The following is a 23,976-nucleotide window of genomic DNA, read 5'->3' on the forward strand; positions in this document are numbered from 1 at the left end:
TTTATCAAACAGGAAGAAACGCACTGTACTGTATATTGACAGCGAGGCGAAAGAGCCAAATGGGGTATTATGGGTCATCTTCATCGTGATCATCAGTGAGAAAAAGCGCAAACCAACCAGACCCCGAAACATGGAAGAGAAGAGAAACAGAAAACTCCGAGGCCCCAACCACTCAAAGGACCTTTGATTTCATCCACTCGCTGGTACCCACACCAAGGTTCAGCCCATTCCGCTCCCACCAGCGACGCACACGGCCCTCAGCGCCGGAGGCCGGGTCCGCGTCCTCGAGAGCCTCCTCGATATCACAGGTCTTGAACTCGACGCGCAGCCCGCAGGTCTTCCACCACTGCAGGACGTGGTCGTGGCCGTTTTTCGTTGGGCCCACGAGCACCTGATTATCAAAGATCATCTTGGGTCCTTTAAGATGGTACCAGAACTCCAGCACGTGGACGTGGCCGTGCGTGCTGGCGATGCGGGCGACGTTCTCGGCGTGGCTGTATGGAATGCCCGATGCATCCCACCAGGCGAGGGACTGGGTGCGGCCGGACTGTGCAGCGAGCAAGACGGACTTGCCAACTTTGAGAGGGAGGGGAGACTGCTGCACGGGTGCATTTGCCGACGCGGATTTCCACCAGTCCAGTACCTCGACTCGGCCCTCGGCGCTGGCAGCCTCGAGGGCTCGTTCGCTATATCGTAGCGGGAGGCCCGAGTGGAGCCACCAGTCTAGAACATGCAGGAACCCAGCTCGGGATGCGCCGTCCATTGCGTCCGCCTTGTACTCCTTGTTCGGGAGAGCCGGGGCGTCGCGCCACCAGGTCAGGACTTTGGGGTTGCCGTAGATGGCTGATGCGCGGTAGGGGATGTTGGTGAGACGAGAAGTTGTCCAGAGAAGGTCGAGGTGGTTTTCGGTGAGATAGGTAAGGATATCGGTGCGAGAGAATTTGACGATGAGGTGGCACGCGAGGTCGGATAAGGGTTTCCACCGAGGAAGAGCTTCAATCCGCTTCTTGATGGAAGCAAAGGAGCCCCGTAGGATTGTATATTCAAGGGAGGCTGGCGTGGACATCTTAAGCAGGTGGCTCTGCCATTCCTGCGGGACGGGTAGATTGGATGGGATGCCCACGGCTTTGGCAATTTCCCAATCCCCCAGCTGGTCTTCAAAAATATTCAACCAGATCTCCAGGGGTAAAAAATGTGCATTCCCCTGCGGTTTGGGCCACTGTGCTTGCAGCTGTCGAAGTGTCGGGGCATTGGCGCCGCCGGATGCTTTCCTCGTGGAATCGGTAGGGTTAGCTGGCGCAGCAGCGCCACCTAGTGCAGCACTAGCGGCCAAAGTATCTCCCCACTGAGGCAATTGCAGTGCTGTCTGGAGGGTCTCATGCAGCTCCTGAAGGCCACCCCAGGGCAACGGTGTCAGCTCCTCTGGTCCGTTCGACTTCCAGAGTACGGGCTTCACGATTCGAATCCACGGGAAGAAGCGCTTGATCTCCTCGAGTTGCCGCGCACTTAACGGGTGGTCCCATTCAGACACGGTCATCCCCGGAATCAGAACAACCGGTTTTGTCGAGACCCAGCCGCGCAGTAGCGCCAATGTCAACGTATTGGTCAAGCCAGCCAACATCGACCCAAGAGCCCCAGCATCGATAGGCGCCACGACCAACATATCAGCCCATTCGCACAGCTCCGCCGTCTTCGCCTTGAGCCACTTCCTCCCGCCCGTCTTCTTATCGAACGTCTGACTATCCACCGTATCCATGTAATGCGGGATCTTATTTGTACCCGCCAGCAGCGCCAACGGCTCATCCGTGATCAGACGCAGTTCGAGGTATGGGTTCTGGACGAGACTGGGAAGCACGGTCTCGGCGAAGACGCCATCGGTCGTCAGGAGCAGTCGCTGGCGACGAGGTTGAGACGACGGAGGAGCAAGCTGGGCCAATTTATCGGAGCAAACCCGGTACCCTTCGTTGTTCCCTATCACCGCCGCCTCTGCGCAGCCGCCTTCCACCTCCATCTCACTGGCCCACGCCCCCTTTGCGACGGTACTTTGAATGGTCGATGTCGTCAGTTCGGGTCGGATGCCAACTGCCATGCCACGAAAAAGATGAGAATGTCGGGAGTGGTCGTTCACTCATAAGACTTGAGGAACGTGTGTGGCGAGTCGAACGCTTGGGGTCAAATGCAATGAATGGCAATGTCAGTCAAGTAATTGGGCCCCTACGACCGAGAGGTGGTTGAACAAGGTCTTTTTTTTTTCTCTTCCTCGAGCGTCGCAGAGGGGAAGTCCAGGATCAAGTCATGAATCATGTATGTACAATCACTCTGTCTGTGTAATCCGGGCAAATGTGAGCGGTGAGGGAGAGAGGTGACAGCAGGAAAAGACCGTCGCCACGACCAAGAAACGCAGGTGAGCGAAGGCCTGCGCCCCGCCAATCAACGCGGCTACCAGCGGACACGCCGGCACTAAACCCATTCGGGGAATCTTCAGATAAGAGGAAGTATACATAAACCGGTACTGATTGGTGGGTAGTCTAGTCTAAAGAACGAGCGCTTAAGTGCTATGTACTGCGGAACTATCGCCGCGCCAGGTTATTGTGCAGGGTATGCTCGCGGAGGGCAATGCTGCTGAGCGAACCCAGCAAACTAACCCCCAGCAGAGTAAGGAAGACCGCCCGCAGCGAGTCCATGTACGCATCGAGCACGCCAGGCCGCCAGTCAGCCGGCAGCTTCCAAATTTCATCTAGGTTGTCTCGAAGCCGCGCGATCAGCTCGGCGGCATGCTCGCGCCCAGCGAAGCGGGACCACAGCCCCAGCTTGAGGGTGTTTTGAAACACCGCCGAAGCGATGGTAATCCCGATGGTGCTGCCGGTGCTGCGGAAGGCGTAGGAGGCAGACGTGACCACGGCGTGGTGCTGATGGTCGACGGCCGAGATCAGGGCCACCAGCGTGACGGTCAGCATGCTCCCGTAGGCGGTGCCCAGGAGGAAGAAATAGACGAATGGCAGCCAGGCGGGCGTGGAGAGGTTGAGCGTGCAGATCAAGGCGGTGGACACGACTTGCAGAGACAGAGCGACATAGTTGAGGCTCTTGTAGCGGCCACTGGCGCGCATGATAAACCCAGACCCCAGGGATCCGATCGAGGTTCCCATCGCCTGGGGGGCCAGGCGCACTCCCGCGGCAGTTGCGGACAGTCCCTGGACCTGGAAGAACAGCGGCAGGTAGAAGAGAAGGCCAAAGACCGTCATCGTGAGGAACCAATTGATCAGACAGGCCGCCAAGACGGTCCGGTCCAGCAGAAGCCGCACGGGGATGATAGGTTCCGAGGCCACCTTGGCTTCAATGTAAATGAAAATCCCCAAAAACACCGCCGATAGAGGCAGCGAGGTCAGCACGACCGGGTGCGTCCACGGCACCTGGTTGCCGCCCGTATTGAGGCCGAGCAGCAGAGTGACCAGTGTGATCACCAGGGTCACGGCGCCGAGGAAGTCAACGCGCTTGATCCGAGCCGTATCTGACTCCTTGACGGGGACGTCCAGTTTCCAAGCGACAAGGATGCACGAGACCACCAGGAACGGAATCTGGAGCAGAAAGGCCCATCGCCACCCAATCGTATCGTTGATCCAACCACCAAACAGACCTCCGAGGCCACTTCCGGCGCCATAGCAGATATTGCCGACGCCTTGCCAGATGCCCCGCTTGCGCAGAGGCACCAAGTCCGAGGTTACAAAGGTGGAAATCACCAGCAGACCGCCGCCGCCCATACCTGCCACGACACGGCCAAAGATAAGCACCCATTCCGACTGCGCAAGGCCACAAATCAAATTGCCAATTGCGAAGAAAACATTCGAGAAAACTAGGCCCCAGCGGCGCGAGAAGATATCCGTCAGCCGCCCACTGATGGGCTGAAAAGCAGCGTTGGCGATCAGGTAGGAGGTCGCCAGCCAGGAGAAGAGCGAGAGAGAATGGAACGAGGACGAGATGGGTGCTGATAGAGTCGCGACAATGGTCGTGTCTACCAATCAATCAATCAGTCGTCAGCGCTAGTTGAAAATGGCCGGACATGTATCCGTTCGGTGGGCTTGATAGACGAGATAGAAAGCTTTCGGCCATTGGCGTTTAGTGACGGGAAAGGGAGGGAGGGAAGGGCTCATCTCATACCTAGGGCAGCCAGGAACACGCCTATCCAGATGGTTCCTAGAATCACGACCAGCTCTTTCGTGGTGGCCTCTTTACGCAGAGGGACCTGCGCATTATTCTGCGGCTGATCCTGGTTGGCGGCCGGATCATCACGCAGGAGCGGTGTCTGCTCTGTAGCAGGATTGGAAGTCTCGTCGTCGGACATGATGGTGGTGGTGGAGGAATGTTGTTGGGTCAGACGGGAGGGGGGAAGGAGGGTCAGACGGAAGCGGGTGTCTCCGCTCCGCACGCCAGTGTGGGGAATCGGCATATCAGTTGGATGGATGAGGGTTGGCACCAATACAATTGTACAAAGAGCATCTATGGCTTTGCTCGGCCGTCGATCACTTAATGGTCCGTTTCATGGTGAACTGCGACAGGTCCCTAACACCGCCCCGGAATTGACCCGGCCAAAAGGGGCGGACCAGCTCGAGGAAATTGACTGCTGGTCAATTCCTTGAGAATCGAAGAAATGAAGGAAAAGCGTAACGAAGAGAGTAGGCGAGTCACGTGGAAGTAATAGCCGTTGGCCATAAACATCGTCTGCTGCTTCCTTCCTTTCTCGTTCCCACCTCTCTCCATCTCCTTATCACACGCACATCCACCACCACCACTCCATTCTCTTCTCCGTTCCCAAAACATCTTCTATCTACCAACAAACAATCAACCCACCACCATGCCTGGCGTTCGTAAGTGGTTTTCTCTCCTCACCCGTTGATATGCGCGGCAAGGTGACGGGGGTCCCACGGCTAACCACCACCCGAGCTCTCGACTCGTACGATCAGGTGAAGAAGGGCGTGAAGAACCTCTTCCGCCGTAAGAAGAAGGCTGCCAAGAAGGACCAGGAGTCTGACGAGCCCTCCACCACGGCTGATTCGGGTGAGATGACTGCTCCGTCGGCCACTGAGGCCAACCCCGCCGAGCCTGCTCCTGCGCCTGAGGCTCAGACTGGTACGACTCCCTCTTTCATTCCCTTCTCTGGTCCAGTCTTGGACATGTAAGACTGATCGGACGGATAGGATCGGTCGCTGCGGGCCAGCCTGCTCAGCCCACCGTTTCTTTCCACGAGAACACTGGCGGAGCTCAGGTCACTGGTAAGTTTGGGTTCCCTTGAGCAACCGGATCAAGATTGCTGATCATGCACAGAGGAGTCATCCAAGTAGTCCATCCCGGCTTTGCTCCAACTGTCGCTTGCAACTGACATGCTCGTCACTTGTTTTTTCGATGGGACTCGCTCGGCCGCCGTGTTTGGATCTGTCCATTCCAGTCTTGCAGCCCATATCCCCGGCAGTTATGTTCCTCGCGTCGGATTGATTCTTGTGCTTGTTATCGGCGTTTCACAATACCCCAATTTTCTCGAGCGATCATGGTTATTCACGACGGGGTCCTTTTAGTCGCTTATGTAGCACCAATATCATAGGCCCGTCATTATTGAAAAACTTCTGCATCTCCGTAGGGATACCACAAGTAAGAAGATCAACTGTCTCCATCTTGAGAGGAGACATCTCCGTCGACTTGGGTTCCTGTAGCCGCGGCGCCAGCAGCCTTTTGCTCGCGCGCTTTCTGTCGACGCTTGATCTTGCGCTCGCGGTTCTTGCGATTTCGCTTCTCCGCCTCCGTCTCCCGGACCGCCTTCGTAACGGCAGAACGCTTGCGAAGTTGTATCCGGCGCTTCTTCCCAGGCTTCTTGCGAGACACGGGGCTTTTGGACGACGGTGCATCCTCAACCACATAGATTGGAACATCTTTAGAGGCTGGTGGCAGTTTCGTTTGATGTCTTTTGAGACGAATCACTCGCCATGGCAAATCACAGCCCGGCTACAATAACAGGTTAGTATATGCCAGAACATATATTGCCATTGCGACCAAAGAGATCAACCCACCCAGGCTTGGGACTTGGCCCAAGTCAGCATATGCTGTCCACTCACAGCGACATCCTCAAACTGTCGCTGTTTCTCTGCGATGATGTCTGCATCCTCGGTTGATTTTGGGTCCAATAAAGAAGGCGTTGAGACGTAGTACTGCCACCCGCGAAAGGCCTTCACAAATCGGCCTTCGGTGGGCACGGGAGTCGGCGACCGTAATCTGATCCGCAGCTTCTGGGGTTGTCCCTCGGTGGCCGCTGGCTTTGTCTCCTTCTCATCTGTGGATTTATCTGGGCCTTTCCCTGTTTCCACACCTTTCGGGGCGACTGGGGCACTGAACAGCCGGAACTCGAATTCTTGCTCTTCCTCTGAGTCGTTGTTCACGTCCGCTGGTTGAGTCGGTTCATTATTGTTTTTATTGTTTTGCGATGCATCTGCACCGATGAGCCCATCCAGATCTAGTAGCTTGCCTAGTCGCGCATGCGCGTCTTGCATGTCGGTTTCATCGGGCACTGGGGAGGGCGAGCGTGAGGAACCGGGCGAGAGAATCTCATCGCGACCGATCCTGGGATCGTTAGTCTATTGTGTACCCAAAGGCATTTCCAAGTGCTCTGGACATACCGTTTTGCACTCGGCAGGTCAAACATGGTGCGTACGTGAAGGAGAATGATGTCCGCAAGAGAAAAAACAGTCGGTGCGAGCCTTATCGGCTTGTAGCGCACGGACCTCTCTCCGTAGCCTCGTTCCTGCTCTTCACTCTCTCTCTCACTCTCTTATTGCCATATCTACGTCCTTTGCTTCACAGACTCCTTTGCATTCATTCCCACCTCCTGCACATTCCTTTGCATTTCCCTCCGTCCCCATTTCTCCGGAGAGAACCAGACACAAGGGGGTCCCACCACAGCACCAATCATTGGGGGGCGATTAATGCCTCATGCCCTCACCTCGTGCACCAGGGCCCGCTCTCCATCACGATAAATGGGTGTCTGTTCCTCGTGCCTGGGCGGTAGCCGCCAGGAAACCTCCGAGGTGAGTTCCGCCAGATTCAGCCATGTTCGAGTCGCATATCCTCCGGCGCATGCGTCATGTCTGGGACTCGGCCCGGAAGGAACAACAGCAGCATTCTAACATCCCTTCTTCTACCAAGCCTGAGTCTTCTCGTCTGTTAGAAGAGGATCCTTATCAAGCGGGTTATGGGTATGGAGCGTTCAATACGGCCCAGCATGCGAATCAGCCGGATCCGGAATCCGTGAGGCGTGAGCGAGAAGCTCTGGAGGCTATCTGCCAGCGAACATCAGAGTGAGTCTTGTATTCTTCCTATGTGGATGCCATCCAGCAGTGCTGACCCTGTCAAGTTCTGTCATCGACATCTGGTCCCTCCAACCCCAACCTCACCTCCAACCACGTGCAACCCTCCACGGCCCTACGTCAACATCAGCTTCTCCAACACCCGACGACGACAATGCCACCCTCACCGTCTCTGCGGACCGCACATCGCAAACCAGCCGACCCACCTCCGGCACTGGCGGCGCGGTCCCAAAACACTGGGGCGAAGTCGTGGTCAACCCGACCAAGAAGCGGTCTCGTCCGGACATGAAAATCGACGGGAACGGGGGCGCGAAGCGGGACGTCTTCGGTGTCTTGCAGGTCAACTGATTGATGTGATGTTCATCCTTGCACATGGCATGATCGATGGTGATGTACACACGATGAAGTATGATCTGTTGGTTGGTTCATGAGGTTATTATGTATGGGATGGATGACATGGAACAGGAGGGATGGTGTCATAAGTGGGAAAGGGCTTCGAGGAGCCCTGTAATATCTTTTCTGAGCATTCTTTTGATTGTTTCTTTTCGCATGGATCGCCGGTCGACAATTCGCACATACAATAGCAAAGTCCTCACTGCAGTCGATACCTAGATTAGTTAGTTTCCTTTGCAATGAACTGTTTTATCCCTCAATGGTTGCTGCTTATGGAGTAGACCTAGAGCATTCTAATTTTTCTGTCTACTTGTCCGTGGGCGTCCACCTTCGACTGTACATATACGGATATAGTCAAAAGAGGGACAGACCAAGTCTAAGTAAAAAAACAAATTCATAACTGAAGAACTAAAAGTTGCGAAGAACCGAAAATAAATTCATCATCAGCGCCCAAAGCTGCAAGAAACAAAGTAGCGCACGAGCTGTGATCCTATCCTTGACTCCTGTCACGACCATAGCAAAATGCTCAAGTGCACCGAAAGCAGGAAACAAAAGAGGGAAGAAATGAAAATGACGAGAACTCCACCGTGCACGAAACGCCCGCTGATCTTATTCTGATGCTGGGGTACAAAATATAGGAGTAGAGAGAAAGAAAGATCCGGGTGTTGTTTGGTTATGCAATATGTCCGTGTAGGTCCGAGCCGGGACCTAAATAGGACTCGGGCCGGGAAGGGAAGGGAAGTAGAAAAGTGGGTTGAATCAGACGTCGTCCATTGCACCCGCCGGTTCTTCACCGCCAGAATCGTAGCTGCCGGCGGAACTGAGTTCATCTTCGGACTCGGTATCCTCGCCCGCTTCGTCGACAGCCTCTTTGCTGGCGTATTTGGATACGTATTCTGTGGGGTGACTCGTTAATATCATGACATCTCAAGTTTTGATAAATACATACCCTTCACCTTTGCCTCGTATGCCTTGGGCTCCCGCATCAGCAATGCCGCGGCCTCGCCGTTTAGTGGGTCCGACGGGTTAGGGTATCGAAGAAGTTGCGGAAGGAAGACCTCGAAGATGTTGATCATGTCGTACATCGGTGACCATGTCTGGTTGATGACATCAAGGCAGACAGATCCGGATCTGTTTCAGGGAGGTGTGAGAACCAGAGACCCGATATCATTCGTTGATTGATTGTCACATACAGCTCATCGATGTTCGGGTGGAAGATGCGGTTGACGAAGCCAATACTTGGGCTTTTGTATGGGTACTGATCGGGCAGTTCCACGTGGATTTTCCAATGGCCACCGGTAAAGGGTGCTATGCCGGAATTAGCAAGGCCCAGCTTTTTGGGATAGCATGTACATACTCTCTTCTGGTCCTTTAAAACGGACGTAAAATTCTTGCCTGAAACCATTATTCGTATGCATCATTCGGAGTATGTTCCGGGGGAGGATGAGCGCATACACTAGATTCCTTGTTAGTATGCGCAGCGTACTCGGGTTCACTTGGTGTTCCTTACTATTGTCATTCACCAAAGTCACTTCGTAGTCGCTCATCAGCCTGTTAATCCCTCGTCAGCGTATATCCCACGCATCAAAAGCGGCCCGGAGAAGTCCAGCATGACTCAAGCGGCCAAATCGGAACGGATGGGGGAGTCGGTGTGCGTACATCCTAGTCAAAAGTCAGTAACCACATTCTCAAAACACTGAAGTAGCTAATGAGACATACTTCATGACCTGTATGAGCAAAAGGGGTCAGCATTCGCGCTTCCGGGTACCCTGGTGGCGTTCTGAGGGGAGCTGTGACTTACATCCGTCTCGATTCTCCGCTTGGGGCTGCTCATGATGACGGTTGAAATCGATAGTTGGGCCTGGTTCAGAGTAGTCCTCCAAGAAAGCGGTCAATTCAGACGAGCACCAGACGAGGTGGTGTTGCACGGGGAAGCTAAGTTCGTCGGAGCGGGGGAAGCAAAGGAGCGGGGTAGGTCGTCGGGGATGGAATGAGGGCAGGAAGGATGCGGACGTTGACGATGCTGGAACGGGTGGGATAGTGGAAGAGCTAGACGAGAGAGAGAGAGAAAGACCAAATTCGAGCACGGAGAAGGTAGGGAGGGAGAACAAGAACAGAACCAAGTGGTGATGCGTGTGATGTAAGCCAGGTCACGTGTGCCCGCTGAATCATGTAGCTGTAAAAGTGTCTCGGGGATTGTTTACTTCCGGGACTTAACTAGCTCGGGTGGGCCCAATAAGCTATCATATCTCTACGCCCAAATTCAACTTCTACGTCTCCTCATCCTCCCCATCCACATCGCCATCATGAATCCCTCATCACCCTCGGAGCGCTCTGCCAGAGGCTCTCCCAGTTCCAACCCACCCGCCGCAGCATCCAGCACTCTCAGTCATCGCCCCGCACCGGGCCGCAGCCAAAGCTCTGAATCCCCGTCGCCGCAGCCTGGCAGCGCCCCGATCCCCGATGACGAGCATGGCGCTGATCTGCCGATGAACATGACCGCGTCGCTGATGCTGACGGGTCTTCCACGCGATGCACATCTAGCTCTAGCTGACGTGGAAGCCATTGACACGGGGAAGAGTAAGTACCAACCAAAATTGCTTGTTCCTCTCACTCCACAAAGTAATAATATAAACCCCCTAGTTACCGTCCGCTTTCAGCCACTCCCATCAGCCCCGATTCTTAAGAACCGGGTCTTCAAAGTCAGCGCCTCTCAAAAATTTGAGACGGTAGTCAAGTTCCTGCGCAAGAAGTTAGACTGCAAAGATACGGACTCGGTCTTTTGTTACGTGAACAGCGTTTTTGCGCCTGGTCTGGATGAGGGTATGGGTGGTTTATGGAGAGTACGTCAGGTCATGCATGTTCAGTGACATTTGCTAATGAGCATCAAGTGTTTCAAAACGGATGACCAGCTGATTGTCGCGTACTCGATGACTCCTGCGTTCGGCTGAATGGGCCCCCCGCTGAATGAACTTGTCTAAAGACTATGTTTATGAACATGTGTGTGCAAATATTTTGCCACAGTTGATTGGAGAGTTGAAAGCCCTCCACGACTCATCACTCCGAATTGATGCTTCTCAATGAAGACTACCAGGCTGGCACGGCTTCTGGCTTCGACATGCCTTGTTTCATGGGATGATTTAGACACCGCCTGGAATTCAATTCTTGGCAGACATTGTCCATCGTCTGTTCAACTCTGTCAGCTCTTCTTTCGGAATGGGACAGCTGCGTTCATGCGAAGCGACCGCCCGAATGAGCCGGGGGTACTGAGCAACACCCCGCGATACCCCGCCTCAAATATCGGCGAACTACTTTACAAGCCCGCTGGACTAAGAGTAGCCTATCATACGGACCGGCAGCACGCTGAAATACACTACTAGGCTTTTTGAATCGACTGTGAACATTTGCCAAATCGTGGAAGCGGCGAAGGGACGCATTTTTTTGTCAATAATCCTGAATAGCAGTCCTTGCAGCCCTTGGCTCACGCACTTGCTCTTCTCTAACTATAGGTAGATCAGAACTGCCGAGCTAGCATTCATCGGAATAGTTCCATCCGAGCCAACTCTTTCCAAATTCACCTTCCCTGTAGCTTTGCCCTCGTAGTTTTCCCAGCTCTGGCCACCCCATGTAAGTCCAGCTGTCTTGGCTATTAGTGATTTTTCTCAAGTATATATAACGACCATGGGATACAGAGGTAAGAACACAGAGAAGCGAGAAATAATAAAGAGTGAACAAGATAAACTCACACAATGCACTCAGTGACTCAAACTCCAGTCGCTTGTATGTTGCCTTCGTGTGCGTGGCAGCGAGGGTAGGGAGATTGACGCTCATAACCGGGCGAGTTCCCTCGGAGCTAAAAAAAAATTGGTTGTCAACTGCAATTCAGTGAATGCAATACTGAATCGCACTTACAGCTCAGTCCATGGTTGCTCATTGAGCAGCATGATGCGTTTGAGGTCCTTCCCTTCCCAAATTTGGTATGCAGTAAGGTTGTCATTACCAGTCCAGAGTTCATTGATATACTTAACAACATTAGCAAAAGTCATAGGTTCGAGGGCTTATTTAACTCACCGTATCTCCCGAATTCCCAATGGTATCCGCCACAGCAAGATATCCATAGTAAAGAGGCATGACGTGTCGTTTGGCCGAGGGCTCATAGTCGTAGACATTACCTCCGATATGGTTAATCGGCTCCCATGCTGCGAATTGATTAGCACTTCGCAGCTCTCTTCTTCTCTCCTCATTGCAGACAAACCCACCACTGTAGTTATAGCCAACGCCCTGATGGTAATAGATCCCCGTCGCTCCAATGCTCGCTGCCTGAAGGCTATAGTCAATCATCCAGAGCGCCTGAGCTGCGGCATTGCTGACTCCTGGGGAGCCATGCCCAGAGAAACTGTTAGTCTCGCCAAGGACGAAAGGAATACCGGCCCTTTGCGCAGAGTGGGCCGATGCAGCGTATGGTGCGAGGTTGCTGCGGATGTTGGCCTTGTTGACGAGATCCTCGGCGTTTTCGGCATACACAGGAAGGGAAGTCAAGTTGTATTTGCTTCCGCTCTGGTAGTGATGCTCGGAAATGGAGTTGACAAATCTGCGGAATGCCAGTTAGAAAAGAGGTATGAATCGAAGTGGGACGAGAGAGATTTGGCTTACTCTCCCATCGGTGACTGCATGATATTGGTCGCCAGCAACTGCTCGCTTGTCCAGTACTCGGCGAAATCTCCAATCCTATACTTTCGTCCGTTGTTCTTAAGTTCGTTGTTGATCATATTGAAAAATTCAATTCTTCAAGAGAGTTAGTTTCGCGGTCTCCAGGATATCCTATCGTTATCATAGGTAATTGGGATCATACTGTCGAGTCTTGTAAGCCCAAAGTCCCCAGTGGTCGCCTAGATCTTGCAGATCCATCTCATTGCCAAGCTCGATATTGTACAGCGAGACATTTTTACACCGATGATCCTAGATAAACAGAATGAATATTTCCATTCCGAGCCTTTTTACAAGAGATAGTCTTGAACTTACGGCAAAAGCACTCTCAATCTCCCGCACCTGAGCCACTGCCTCGCTAGCATTAGTTAAAAAGTTGACGCCCCAGGTAAATGCCGTTCCCGCAGGTAAGTTGCATGAGGATAACCAAAAGTCAGGTCCCGCACCCACAAAGGTGGCTTCGGGAAAGAGGTCCGTTGTAATAGGCAGCGGCGTTGGAATTGGTGGGAAAACATCGTAGAAACCGGAACTGCCTGTTAGACTAGGTTCATAGTGGATTGCGTCTTGGGTGTCACCACCGACTCTATCCGATTGTGAGTAATAAAGTACAAAAATATAAATAAAAAGTCATTATTCTGACCTGATCCTTGGTGCAACGCCCGTCTTCTCCTTGAGATTGCTTAGCAACGTATAAGTAAACTCGTTCCTGTGTGTGCCGTTGCCCGCCCAATCTGGCCATCTATCTGGTTCAATGGAGAGTCCGCAGAGGTTTTGGGGGAGCGGCACAGCAACTTCCGGGCGACTTGAAGAATACTGGACTGTGTATTGGGTGCTTCCGTGGGCTACAGTGATGGTGCCGGCGAGGGCAAGCAAAGTGGTGGGAAGGCCGGGCATTCTGGTTTGCAATGGGCCTCTTGCAACGCAGGATAAGCTGTAAAATAAATAATGGTCAAAAGAAGTTCTAGCACTCGTCCGACTCCTCTTTTTAATAGAGTTCCCAAGCATCTTTAGCTCGAAAGATCTACAGAAGGCCAACAAAAGAGGCATGATGCGGGGTGATCCCCAAAATAAATCCCATCAATCAGCATTGTTACACCGTAAGGAGCTACATAGTATCTATACTCGGCTTAATCCGAATAATGTGGAATCCTGCGAGGAGAATGCGCCAATCGGGTCGCCGCTCCCGAGAAGGCGGAAATATAGGTAAACAATATACAGTGGATATTGTCTGGCCACGGGGCCTCCTATTTAGGCTGCGACCACCTTTTGTGATGGCGCTTAGGCTCAGGCTCCCTGAGTAGATATCAGCACACACTCAGACTCAGTGATCATGCTTAAGGCAGTCACCTAAGCCAGAGCCCAGTCAGTGCTCATTGGATGCTCACTGATTCCTTTGGTTAGGCTTAGGGAGCGATCATGGCCCTCTTAGTTCGTAGTTTATATCAGAAGGTACAAGCGCCTAAAGGGTCGTTTATTTCGTGATAGGTACTTCATTGATACCCCTAGTCCTACCCTCGCTTTCTAGTGTCATCCATGCCCATATTTCTTCTAAAAAAAGAAAAGAAAAGAAAAGGAAAGGAAAGGAAAAATGAAAGTACTAGCTAGCGTAGGAAAATAGGGTAACACCATCCATTCTAGGATGACTCGGTGAAATGCCTCTCTTCCTTCGTATAATGCGGCTTAAGCTCAAAACCTCAGATACAAAATGAGATCATGTTCCAGATTTAACACCCCACAATCTACGCAATTTCCTACGCAATTATCAGTTAGACGTAATATTTTATACTCTAGTTGTCTCTCCTATAGACATCGGATTTAGTTATAGGCAGAATAGACTTTCCGTTAGGCATAGTGATAGGGCCAAAGCCCAAAACCCACCACCCCCTTCCCTAGGGGATGTAGCGCCTACAATCAAGTTGGACATAAACGAACGCACTGCCCTAGTAGCTGGTCCTGATAGGTAGAAATTTGAAATTAATGGCGTTGGTCGTCTAATAAATCGATTTTGAATATTGGTGGTTGACTAGTTGATCGGCTCGTTGATGTGGTCTGCTCACTAGTGAAATACATTAGTTACAGTTGACGTTAACTAACTTCATTATAAATCAAATCGTCAGATGCTTTGTAACTAGTTATAGTTGGCTCGGTCGAAATCTCGGACGGACGAACTGTCCTCCGACCGAAGGAACTCACGAGTTGCATATCTCGATGTATATAAGAATACTACTGTCCCATATTCAAAGTGGTCAACGCAACATAGGTATTGCTCATTCAAGTTCTTCAAATCCGACCAAAATGGGTGCTACCAACAAACTCGCGAACAAAAACATCCTGCTAATCGGCGGAACCTCCGGCATCGGTTTCGCGGTCGCCCAGCAAGCCTTCGAGAGTGGGGCAAATGTGACCATCAGCTCATCCTCCGAAGAAAGGGTCTCCAATGCTCTCGACCGCCTTCGTGCCAGCAACCCGGCGCGTGCATCAGCAGCACGTAGCTATGTCGCTGATCTTTCTATCCGAGAGAAGCTTGAGAAAACAATCGAGGATCTCCTAAAATACACCGCAGAGCCATCACCCATCGACCATATTGTTTTCACTGCTGGCAACGTGCCCCCGCTCGTTCCTCTGGCGGAAGCGTCCTTCGATATTTTCGAGGCATTTCTCACCGTCCGGTTCTTTGGTGCAATGATGGTTGGCAAATTTGCGTCAAAGTACATGGCTCCTAGCAAGTGTTCGTCAATTACCTTGACGACAGGGACGCAGAGCAAAAAGCCGTCATTTTGGCTGCCCCCTGCTGTGGCTGGTGCAGTAGAAGGGTTGATGAAAGGGTTGGCGATTACGCTGACACCCATACGGGTGAATGCTGTTTCACCGGGCTTTATTCTGACAGAGCTGACAGAAAGAATGCCAAAGGGCATTCTGGAAAGGAATGTTGAGAAGCACAAGCTGCAGTCGCTGACGAAAGACGTTGGCCATCCCGAGGATACGGCTGAGGCGTACCTGTACCTGATGAAGGATTACTTTGCGACGGGCTCTACTGTGGCTACAAATGGAGGGGTTTGGTTAGTCTGATGAGAAAGACATTGTTACCTTGCATGCTCCTGGATACTAGCCCTAAGACGTTGAGCGTTTGGCTTCGGCCTCGCCATGCGCTAGTACTAGCGCAAAAGCCGAGACGTCGTAAACTCTAAGCAGGCTACTATTAGATTCACCTAGCGGCAACCATAATAGAACCTTAGTGGTCACACTTAAGCATAAATGGCTCCAACCACCCTAAGATAGGATACAACAGCAGAGCTTTAAACGAGTTCATTCAGTCGCCATCGCCCTCGTATCGCACATTTTGCCAATAAGGTATGAGGCGCACCACTAGATCCAAGAATGGTCACATTGATGAAGCTAAGGTTTTTGCTGATAGGAGAAATAACGCTGGTCACACTAAGAAAGTCCAAACCAACCGAGCACAGTATTCACGTCCGTAGGCACGAAATGTCCAACCCCAGCAGCGGAGTATCCCACCAGTTGGCTGCCGTCACCGTAAACAATCTGCGTGTACCCAGACAGAGGGGTATTTGTATTGTTGACAGTGTTGGAAAGGCCGAAGACCGTCGACCACTCCTTCAACTCCTCGCCAAAATCGTGGTAGCTCACAAATGTATCCGCTTCTCCATGCCAGATCTGTGTCCTTGGATACGTCCCATTGTATCCAGGATACGCATTTTTAACCATTGCTGCCCATTCCGCGCCAGACTTGGTGATCAGCCCGTTCGCGCAAGATGGGTCTGCGGTCGTGGGGCTCGAACCGGGCGATCCTGCAAGACATCCGTAGGGAACACCAGAGAACGCTGCCGCAGCGACGAAAACATCAGGGTATGTTGCCACCAGGACGTTGGTCATCATGGCGCCGGAGGAGGAGCCGGTGACATAGACCTGGCTGGGATCCCCGTTGTATTGGGTCAGAGCATATTTCACCATATTCACCAGAGAGAGCGAATCACTGCCCCCGTTATGCGTGAGTGTCTCTGTTGTCGCCACATCCCAGCAGTTGTTGTCGTGCGGTGCACTGGGGTAGAGCAGGATGAAGCCCCCCTGATCCGCCGGGGTGTGGAAGTCGAACATTTCAAAGTAACTCGGCCCATCCCCGCCACAAGGATGCAGCTAGTACCATCAGCATGGAAACAAGAAAATACACATTGAGACTTACTGCAAGTATGACTGCAGGTTCAGAGGCGAGACTGTCGGGTACGTAGATATACATCTCGTCATTTCCGGGGTTATCTCCAAAGTCGGAGACTTGAGTCAGGCTCGCAGCGCAAGCTGAAGTGATAAACAAGCTCAGGGTCGAAAAGAGAAATTGCATCTTGCCGAAGATGTTACAAGTCGGGTATAAAAGAACTGGACTGTTGGGTATCCATCACAGTGCACACCAGGACTTATATGTCTCTACTCCTCGGTTCTAGAGAAGCCCAACAACTGCCGTCCAAAACACGACATGGATATCTATGATGTCAGAGGAAGATCAGTACCCCAGCTCTCTGCCTATGAAATTCCAGGTGTGCTGCCGCCTAAACTGATGTTGACACGGCTAAATAGTGAGTGAATGTGCGGGAACTCCCCTGATTCACAATGTTGACACATGTTAATATAAGCTGTATTCTTTCGGCATTGAAGTGCTTGTCTACGTCCCGTCTTCAGTTCGTCAGGGACAGAATTCTGGGACTGTCAGCATGTCGATCCCACAAAAGAAACGCTAGATATTCGTGATCTTCAAGGCTTTTGACAAAGATAGTAAGGGGCCCGGCTGGCGTAATAATTAATCTAATTAGCCCCAGGTTTGTTTCACGAGTCGAATAAAGTTTATTCAGGTAACTAAGTTCCTTGCCGCCACGGAGCCACTCCGGGGCCAGGTGCAGGATCTAGCGCCCTCGATACAGGTGGATGGGATGGGGGAATGGGAGGTAGGGGAGACTATGGCCAGTCGCCTGCATTATGGTAAGCTACAGTATCGAGTACGCTGGATCGGCCACGATACAGACCTTAGATGGCGCATCTGGCCAGCAACCTACGAGATGCTCCTCGAACAAAAAGATTCGAGCCTGCTTCTTGCGCGGCGCTGGTAAACACATGATAGGTACCTTCGACTTCTTCAATGGAGAGCTCTTCAATCCGGCTATAATGCGACCGTCATAGGACATTGATCTACCATTTTGCTTAAAGAATTTTGGAAGGATGCAACATTTCCCCGCATTTTGCCAAGTAGTTATTTGGTGGATTTTGATGTTGTCCGTCTCCTAAAAGAAAAGGAATAACACCCGCTCAAAAACAGGACACTACGCACGGGATATTACTGTAAGTGGTAATAGGTGGTGACATTATTCTGCAGTGCTGGTGTCCGCGCCTCTTGAGATGCACACTCGGCAATTGGTCTATCCAGATAACTGCCGTTCTACGTATTTCCCATGTACTTGAATTCGAGACATGAAATTAGTTAGCGCCTTGCGTTAGAACTGTTTAGGATTTGATAGATATTGGAGATCCTATGCATCACCAATCGCCTCAGATATCTAGTCAATTCACAGAAGTGGAAATTTAAGTTTCAGGTTTAGGCAAAGCCCCCGTATAATTCTCAAAGCACGGTTATGCTGTCACAGTCAGTAAGCCTTGGCTCTAACTTAGTGCTTATATTACTCCCAGATAGGTGGGTGACTTGCATTGAGATGGCATAGTGCTTCTTAACTGAAGGAGCTGGAATTCAGCCAGGCAGTCAATTCTCTGCATCGCTGTCCATCCCCCTGTCGGATATTAACCTCCATAATGGCAAGCTTGAAAGGCTATATAAAGACCACTGTTTCTCCCTCGGTTGATCCCTAAGCCTTCATAGACTGTTCCTCTTTCCGCTTGTGACTCGGGCAGTCTCCAGCAGCTAGTTCTTCCTTACGTTGTGCCAAAATGATCCTGACTCGGTTCGCGACAGGCTTCTTGCTGCTCCCAGCTAGCTGGGCCGCAACCATTGATCGCCGTCAAGCTTCGCCAAGCCTGAATACATTGTTCCAGAATGCGGGCAAGAAGTTCTGGGGTCAGTGTGCTGACCAGGGCCGCTTGACAGAGAATTCCCAAAATCCCGCCATCTATGAAGCCGACTTTGGCCAAGTCACACCAGAAAACAGCATGAAATGGGATGCAACCGAACGTAGGTTACAATTAATGCTCAGTTCTGGATTCTATGTATCCATAGGCACCTATTTGGGGAGAAAATCCATGCCTGATGTGAGCGACGCTAACAACAGTGTAGCTAGTCAAGGCTCTTTCAGCTTTTCCGGCGCAGACTGGTTGGTAAACTGGGCGCAACAAAATGGGAAGATGATAAGAGGCCATAATCTGGGTAAGTATTTGAGCTATGGTCCTCGTACATAATTCTGGATACTGATCAAATATCATATGCTAGTCTGGCACTCCCAGCTCCCCAGCTGGGTATGTCAAATAACTGATAAGACGGCACTCACCAATGCAATGACCAACCATATCACCACGGTTGTAAATCGGTACAAGGGTAAAGTATATGCTTGGGTGAGTTCGCCCTCATAGACAGAACGAACTGTCCTTTTGCCTATGCGTCTGTATTCAAACTGATAATCATGCAGGACGTCGTGAATGAGCCTTTCAATGAAGATGGAAGCTTGCGTCAGGATTGCTTCTACAATGTTATTGGCCCTGACTACATTAGTATAGCCTTTAAGGCAGCCCGCGCAGCCGATCCAAACGCGAAACTCTACGTAAATGACTATAAGTGAGTATTTTCCGTCTTGCTATCTTGGCCAAGTCACGATACGGGTCGTCAGAAAGGCTCTGACCATTACTCTAACATTGATCCAGTCTTGACTCTGCAACATATTCTAAGACCATTGGAGTGGTCGCTCAAGTGAAGCAGTGGATAGCCCAGGGAGTTCCAATCGATGGCATTGGTAAGATGCATCTTTGTCTTTCCTGAAGATTACTCTACTAATCATCAAGCCTAGGTTCCGAGTCGCACCTTAGGTGAGTAGATCATTCATGTGTTTCAGAAGACCCAAAGTCTAATCACCCACTCATAGTGCTGGCCAAGGCTCTGGTGTTCAAGCATAAGTGTTCCATTTCCTATGTCTTTCTTTTACCAGGCAGATGTACTGACATACGCACACTGCGCTTGCGTTGCTCGCTACAGCTGGAACTACGGAAGTCGCGATCACCGAACTGGACATTGCAGGAGGATCAGCTGCCGATTATACTGCTGTAGAGTCTCCACACAAACTCGGTGAATGCTACAAACATCCTGACTCTTGTGAACCAGGTTGCCCAAGCTTGCTTGAATGTGCCGAAGTGCGTCGCTATCACGTCGTGGGGGGCATCAGACAAGGTAATATGCCCCCTCTTCTTTCGAAGAGATCCCAGAGTTTTTTATTATTTGTAATTCTAATTAAATGTTGTCCTTAGGATTCTTGGCGCGCCAGCGACACGCCTGACCTTTTTGATACCAACTACAGTGCTAAACCGGCATACTATTCTGTAGCAAGCCTTGTCAGCGGCTTTCATACCACCACATCTAGCGGCACTTCGACTTCCACTACTTCTACTGCTACGACCACTAAGTCCACTACTACGACCACTACTTCTACTACTACGACCACTACGGCGAGTTCTTCTACACAAACTCATTGGGGACAGTGCGGGGGCATTGGCTGGACTGGAGCAACTGCGTGCCAGTCCCCATACACCTGCCAAGCGCAGAATGCGTACTATTCTCAATGCCTTTAGGTTTTATTGACAGCCGGTTCAATGTTGTCGACATGTGAGACACGAGAATTCGGTTTCAACAACCTGATTCATTCACTTGGAATTATAATTAGCACTGGTCCAACCGTTTAACAATCTCTGTCGACATCTGAAATACGAAAATTCGGTTCCAACAACCTGATCCGTCCACTTGGAATTACCGCAGGCTTAATAATCTATTTTTTGTATGATAAATTCAAGGCCATGCTATGTTCAAGATCGGTAAAATAAGTTCTCCCACGAATGAAAATTAAATGTTTCTTCACAAACCATTCCCATGGCTCAAGGCTCGGGTGATTAGCTTCCACCCTGCATTCGTGGGCGTACTGAGTATTAAACAACCTTGATTACACTCTCGACGGTCTCTAATATTACAGTGGGCTATTGGTTTGTTTATTTGATGCATTGCTGTATGTGTTGTGCATGTATATGCTTTCTCATAAGGTTCAATATTAGAACCATCGCGGTCTTCCTCTAAAGTATCGCCACGCCTGCTATGCCCGGTTGGTAAAGATCAACCCATGAAAAACCACGGATCCAGTCCCTCCTTCAACTGCCGCGCCGGGGTTTTCATCACAACCGGGACAGTATCACGAAAGATCGCAGGTGAGAAATACCCGGGGGACTCTGCTCTATCGTGCATCATGTTCTGCTTCTCTTGGGTAGTAAGGTCAGACTCAGTGATAGGCACAACCACGCCGCATTCCCAGTTACGGCAGTTCAGCTTTGGTTGGCCTGTTGCTCGATCCTTGACTAGCCGACCCCTATTATATTGTTATGGTTAGTTAATTGTATCCAAGGAATTGTCTATCCAGAAGCTGGTGGATATGGGGAAACCTTACCAAGCACTTTCAGACAAATTGGCACTCCCGATGTAAACCCATCCGTAAGACTGGGTCTCATCTGGCAGGATAATTGCCTCTACCGGCGAGGCATAGATGATCTGTTTTGAGGTAACAGTCAGCAAAAGACATGCCCAAATATGGATGATTGAGCAAAATGCAAATGTGTATTCTGTTGACGTACCTTGTTGTGCATCAACACGGAGCCTCTCTCACTCTCGCAATCTCTCATAACATGCCGCGGGAACTTTGTACTGTGCCACCACTTTGACTGGAAGCAAATAGTGCCTGCCGTCATGGCAGGATTAGAATGCGCGCGTCTCACGGTCTGGTCAGATGGAAAATAGACGCGGAACCGATCACGCCATTCCTTGCCTGTCTCTTTTGTGATTTTTTTCTCAGGGTCGCTGGGGTGCGATGATACAGCTGAGGCTTTTGTGTTGCGGATTGTGTACTCGGCCAGGCCGTCATCGCCTGTTATTGGTTAGCAGGGTCTGGGCACATGGACTGATTACGTGCCTTGGCAGACGAGGTAGATAGCTCGAAGGAACTCGTCGGTCAGAGAGCCGACGGAAGACGTCTGTGGCCTTTGTCAGATTGATAAGATCTTAACTGGGCCTAGAGAACTGACCACAAACTCAAGGTTGATTGGTTTGGGCGACTGAAGTCCCAAGCTGGCCACCGCACGCCCTAGTCCGCAGTGCCCAGTACGCCTCCATGAGCCGCCTGTGTGAGACCCTCCACTAAGAAGTGGTCGTATCAGCATTTGCTTGCACCGGAATGAAATAAATTGGAAGCGTACACTGTATGCACAAATGCGTAACGGGCAGTCTTGCTGAAATCAAAGCCGTCAAGCTTGGAAATAACATTCTCGTTTAGGGTCATGGCCTTGAGGAAGTAAACCAACTCTTCGTAGAAGGCGGTCTTCGACCCGTTGGAGGAAGTGTCATCGGACTTCTTAGGGAGATCAACCAAAAAGGCACTCTATAATCTGTGGTCAGTTCCGTCGCAATAACCCAGGGTTGTTTACATACATTTTCCATCAAGCCGTTCTCGCCCCAGTCAAAAATAGTGAGGTTAGCTGTTGGAACTACGATGCGAAGGTAATCTCGGTGAAACAGAAGCATCAGTTTGGAGTGCATGCAGTTGATCTGGCCATCCATCGGTGGAAAGCACAGTCTAAGGTTCGGCATATCTGATGTTTCTTGCTGATATTGAAGTTTCTGTTTGCATAGGAGCCTCTATCAGTACCATGAATCACAGGGAGAAACTCTTTCTTACCGTTTCTTCTTCCTTGGCCTGCATCACGAGAATAAACCTCGTTCGCTGAGTGTCCAGCTTTGAGAATAGCCATTCCATATCCCACATAAACGAGCTGAGAACGGCAAGCTCCAAGTCAGCTCGCTGAAACACCTCTTCAATTGTGATGTCATTTCCCTTTCGCGGGATACCGGACACATGTGTCTTCTTGACAGCTCCCAGGGGCCACTGGGGTACGGGTCGAGCGGTTGGCTGCACACCAAATTTTGGTGAATTTGCTGCTGTGCTTTGGCAGATGTTCGAAGGTGTCGAGGTCAACGAAGGGCCTGGGAATGGGATAGCTGTGCCTCTCGGTACAGGCTCGGTTTTGGGAACCTTAGGTTCCGATTCTGGCAATGGAGAAGAACCATCGTCGGCTTTGCGTTTCTTAAGTCGTGCAAGACGCTCTTCCTCCATCTGCTTTCGGTTCAGCCCCAGGATACCCGGGGATTTGGAGGCCACTGGGGCATTAGGAGCAGATGCGTTTGATGACTTGATGGAAATTTCCTCTGGTGCAGAGGGCATCGCAGCTTGAGACACATCCTCCGTTGTGTTTTTCTCCAAGGACAGTGCGAGGGCTCGCTTGAGTTCTTCATCGTCTTCATCTTCTTCAGCCTCATCCTCAGTCTCAGAGCCAACGAGCGACTTGGACTTTGGGTTGACCTCTTCCACATCAGAATCGTCATCTGAATCAGCCGTCAGATCTACCAAATTGCGGCGAGTCACTCGAGACGATGACTCGCCACTGGGATCAGATCTTTGGGTGTCTCGAAGCGAGGCTTCAATGGCGGCTTTGAGGTCCGGATCATTCAGATCATCAAGATCATCTTGGTCCATATTGAATGGACTGATAATTTCAAACGACTCAATAAGACGGTATGGAACAAGTCAATCAAGCAGATTCCGAAAACCAGAGTTGTCCAGTGTTGAAGGAATGTTGGATCAGCACGATCATTGGTCACGTCCGATCATGCGCCGAGGCGATGGCAGGGCATGAAAGTTATCGAGAGAAAATATGAAAGGACAAGTAAAGAGACGAAAAGGACGATATGGCTCGCCCGCACCGGTGAGGAGTGTGAAGAGGACAGCCCCTGTTGATTGGTCTCGCTGCCTTTTACGGACGTGCACGTGACCACGACTGACCCGACAATGAGACAGAACAGTTTCCATGCACTGCCCTCGACAAGTAGGTCTGCTCTAAATTGATTTCAATCGTTTTTATGGACCATTTTCTGCCTTGATTCGATGGATAAATGACCCAACTCAACAGTCCTATATACATCGAAGAATATCAAAAGATTTGCAAATACAAAGCCCGGCTTGAGAACATTCGACCGTTTTATCTAATTCACAACATCAAGATGGAGTGTCATGTGGAGAGTATAATAAAGCCAAACAGTTCTCCAAGTTTAGTTGCCACTAAGAAACCATCCAGGGGAAGCGATAGGGTCGCCGGGGCAGCTTGCTTCGTTCAATAGCGGTAGTAGGCGATGACAGAGGCCTGAGAAATGTCACAAGCAAAGAAGATCCGTCATATATAGTGCGTCTTTCGAAGTTTAGCAAGGCATAAGACCTCGGAGTGG

General features: G+C 51.0%; 12 protein-coding genes across 12 annotated transcripts; 5 read left to right on the plus strand and 7 right to left on the minus strand.

Annotated features, from left to right (window-relative positions):
• Positions 1-172: 172 nt before the first annotated feature.
• Positions 173-2,089, minus strand: N7474_003265 (uncharacterized protein; the record flags this gene model as incomplete). The annotated part of the gene is made up of 1 exon (XM_057194680.1): positions 173-2,089. One exon carries the CDS (start codon positions 2,087-2,089, stop codon positions 173-175), a length of 1,917 nt encoding a protein of 638 aa, XP_057056035.1.
• Positions 2,090-2,570: 481 nt separating this feature from the next.
• Positions 2,571-4,444, minus strand: N7474_003266 (MDR family MFS transporter; the record flags this gene model as incomplete). Its single annotated transcript, XM_057194681.1, has 2 exons — positions 2,571-4,009; positions 4,156-4,444. 2 exons carry the CDS (start codon positions 4,442-4,444, stop codon positions 2,571-2,573), a joined length of 1,728 nt encoding a protein of 575 aa, XP_057056036.1.
• Positions 4,445-4,892: 448 nt separating this feature from the next.
• On the plus strand, positions 4,893-5,174 carry N7474_003267 (uncharacterized protein; the record flags this gene model as incomplete). The annotated part of the gene is made up of 1 exon (XM_057194682.1): positions 4,893-5,174. The coding sequence occupies one exon, from the start codon at positions 4,893-4,895 to the stop codon at positions 5,172-5,174; it is 282 nt and encodes a 93-aa protein (XP_057056037.1).
• Positions 5,175-5,649: 475 nt separating this feature from the next.
• Positions 5,650-6,685, minus strand: N7474_003268 (DUF2011 domain-containing protein; the record flags this gene model as incomplete). The annotated part of the gene is made up of 3 exons (XM_057194683.1): positions 5,650-5,991; positions 6,057-6,603; positions 6,660-6,685. The coding sequence occupies 3 exons, from the start codon at positions 6,683-6,685 to the stop codon at positions 5,650-5,652; spliced, it is 915 nt and encodes a 304-aa protein (XP_057056038.1).
• Positions 6,686-7,089: 404 nt separating this feature from the next.
• N7474_003269 (LAMTOR1/MEH1 family protein) lies at positions 7,090-7,694 on the plus strand (the record flags this gene model as incomplete). The annotated part of the gene is made up of 2 exons (XM_057194684.1): positions 7,090-7,337; positions 7,394-7,694. The coding sequence occupies 2 exons, from the start codon at positions 7,090-7,092 to the stop codon at positions 7,692-7,694; spliced, it is 549 nt and encodes a 182-aa protein (XP_057056039.1).
• Positions 7,695-8,498: 804 nt separating this feature from the next.
• On the minus strand, positions 8,499-9,573 carry N7474_003270 (E2 ubiquitin-conjugating protein UBC8; the record flags this gene model as incomplete). The annotated part of the gene is made up of 8 exons (XM_057194685.1): positions 8,499-8,635; positions 8,689-8,870; positions 8,933-9,047; positions 9,097-9,195; positions 9,250-9,300; positions 9,355-9,401; positions 9,459-9,466; positions 9,541-9,573. The coding sequence occupies 8 exons, from the start codon at positions 9,571-9,573 to the stop codon at positions 8,499-8,501; spliced, it is 672 nt and encodes a 223-aa protein (XP_057056040.1).
• Positions 9,574-10,045: 472 nt separating this feature from the next.
• N7474_003271 (ubiquitin-like protein ATG12) lies at positions 10,046-10,690 on the plus strand (the record flags this gene model as incomplete). The annotated part of the gene is made up of 3 exons (XM_057194686.1): positions 10,046-10,319; positions 10,383-10,582; positions 10,631-10,690. 3 exons carry the CDS (start codon positions 10,046-10,048, stop codon positions 10,688-10,690), a joined length of 534 nt encoding a protein of 177 aa, XP_057056041.1.
• A 552-nt stretch (positions 10,691-11,242) lies between these two features.
• Positions 11,243-13,340, minus strand: N7474_003272 (glycosyl hydrolase family 79 C-terminal domain-containing protein; the record flags this gene model as incomplete). Its single annotated transcript, XM_057194687.1, has 9 exons — positions 11,243-11,376; positions 11,486-11,592; positions 11,652-11,761; positions 11,811-11,938; positions 11,999-12,330; positions 12,393-12,524; positions 12,592-12,698; positions 12,762-13,029; positions 13,087-13,340. 9 exons carry the CDS (start codon positions 13,338-13,340, stop codon positions 11,243-11,245), a joined length of 1,572 nt encoding a protein of 523 aa, XP_057056042.1.
• Positions 13,341-14,741: 1,401 nt separating this feature from the next.
• On the plus strand, positions 14,742-15,515 carry N7474_003273 (uncharacterized protein; the record flags this gene model as incomplete). Its single annotated transcript, XM_057194688.1, has 1 exon — positions 14,742-15,515. One exon carries the CDS (start codon positions 14,742-14,744, stop codon positions 15,513-15,515), a length of 774 nt encoding a protein of 257 aa, XP_057056043.1.
• Positions 15,516-15,881: 366 nt separating this feature from the next.
• Positions 15,882-16,803, minus strand: N7474_003274 (CE1 family esterase; the record flags this gene model as incomplete). Its single annotated transcript, XM_057194689.1, has 2 exons — positions 15,882-16,601; positions 16,648-16,803. The coding sequence occupies 2 exons, from the start codon at positions 16,801-16,803 to the stop codon at positions 15,882-15,884; spliced, it is 876 nt and encodes a 291-aa protein (XP_057056044.1).
• A 1,589-nt stretch (positions 16,804-18,392) lies between these two features.
• N7474_003275 (uncharacterized protein) lies at positions 18,393-20,234 on the plus strand (the record flags this gene model as incomplete). The annotated part of the gene is made up of 6 exons (XM_057194690.1): positions 18,393-18,633; positions 18,889-19,010; positions 19,085-19,230; positions 19,317-19,386; positions 19,717-19,836; positions 19,914-20,234. The coding sequence occupies 6 exons, from the start codon at positions 18,393-18,395 to the stop codon at positions 20,232-20,234; spliced, it is 1,020 nt and encodes a 339-aa protein (XP_057056045.1).
• A 532-nt stretch (positions 20,235-20,766) lies between these two features.
• N7474_003276 (uncharacterized protein) lies at positions 20,767-23,230 on the minus strand (the record flags this gene model as incomplete). Its single annotated transcript, XM_057194691.1, has 8 exons — positions 20,767-21,016; positions 21,095-21,195; positions 21,279-21,568; positions 21,614-21,674; positions 21,726-21,837; positions 21,897-22,078; positions 22,129-22,317; positions 22,376-23,230. The coding sequence occupies 8 exons, from the start codon at positions 23,228-23,230 to the stop codon at positions 20,767-20,769; spliced, it is 2,040 nt and encodes a 679-aa protein (XP_057056046.1).
• Between the last annotated feature and the right edge of the window lie 746 nt (positions 23,231-23,976).

This window comes from Penicillium riverlandense (genome assembly GCF_028828495.1).
Source record: "Penicillium riverlandense strain IBT 135883 chromosome Unknown utg000002l_segment0_segment0, whole genome shotgun sequence".
Classification (NCBI taxonomy): domain Eukaryota; kingdom Fungi; phylum Ascomycota; class Eurotiomycetes; order Eurotiales; family Aspergillaceae; genus Penicillium; species Penicillium riverlandense.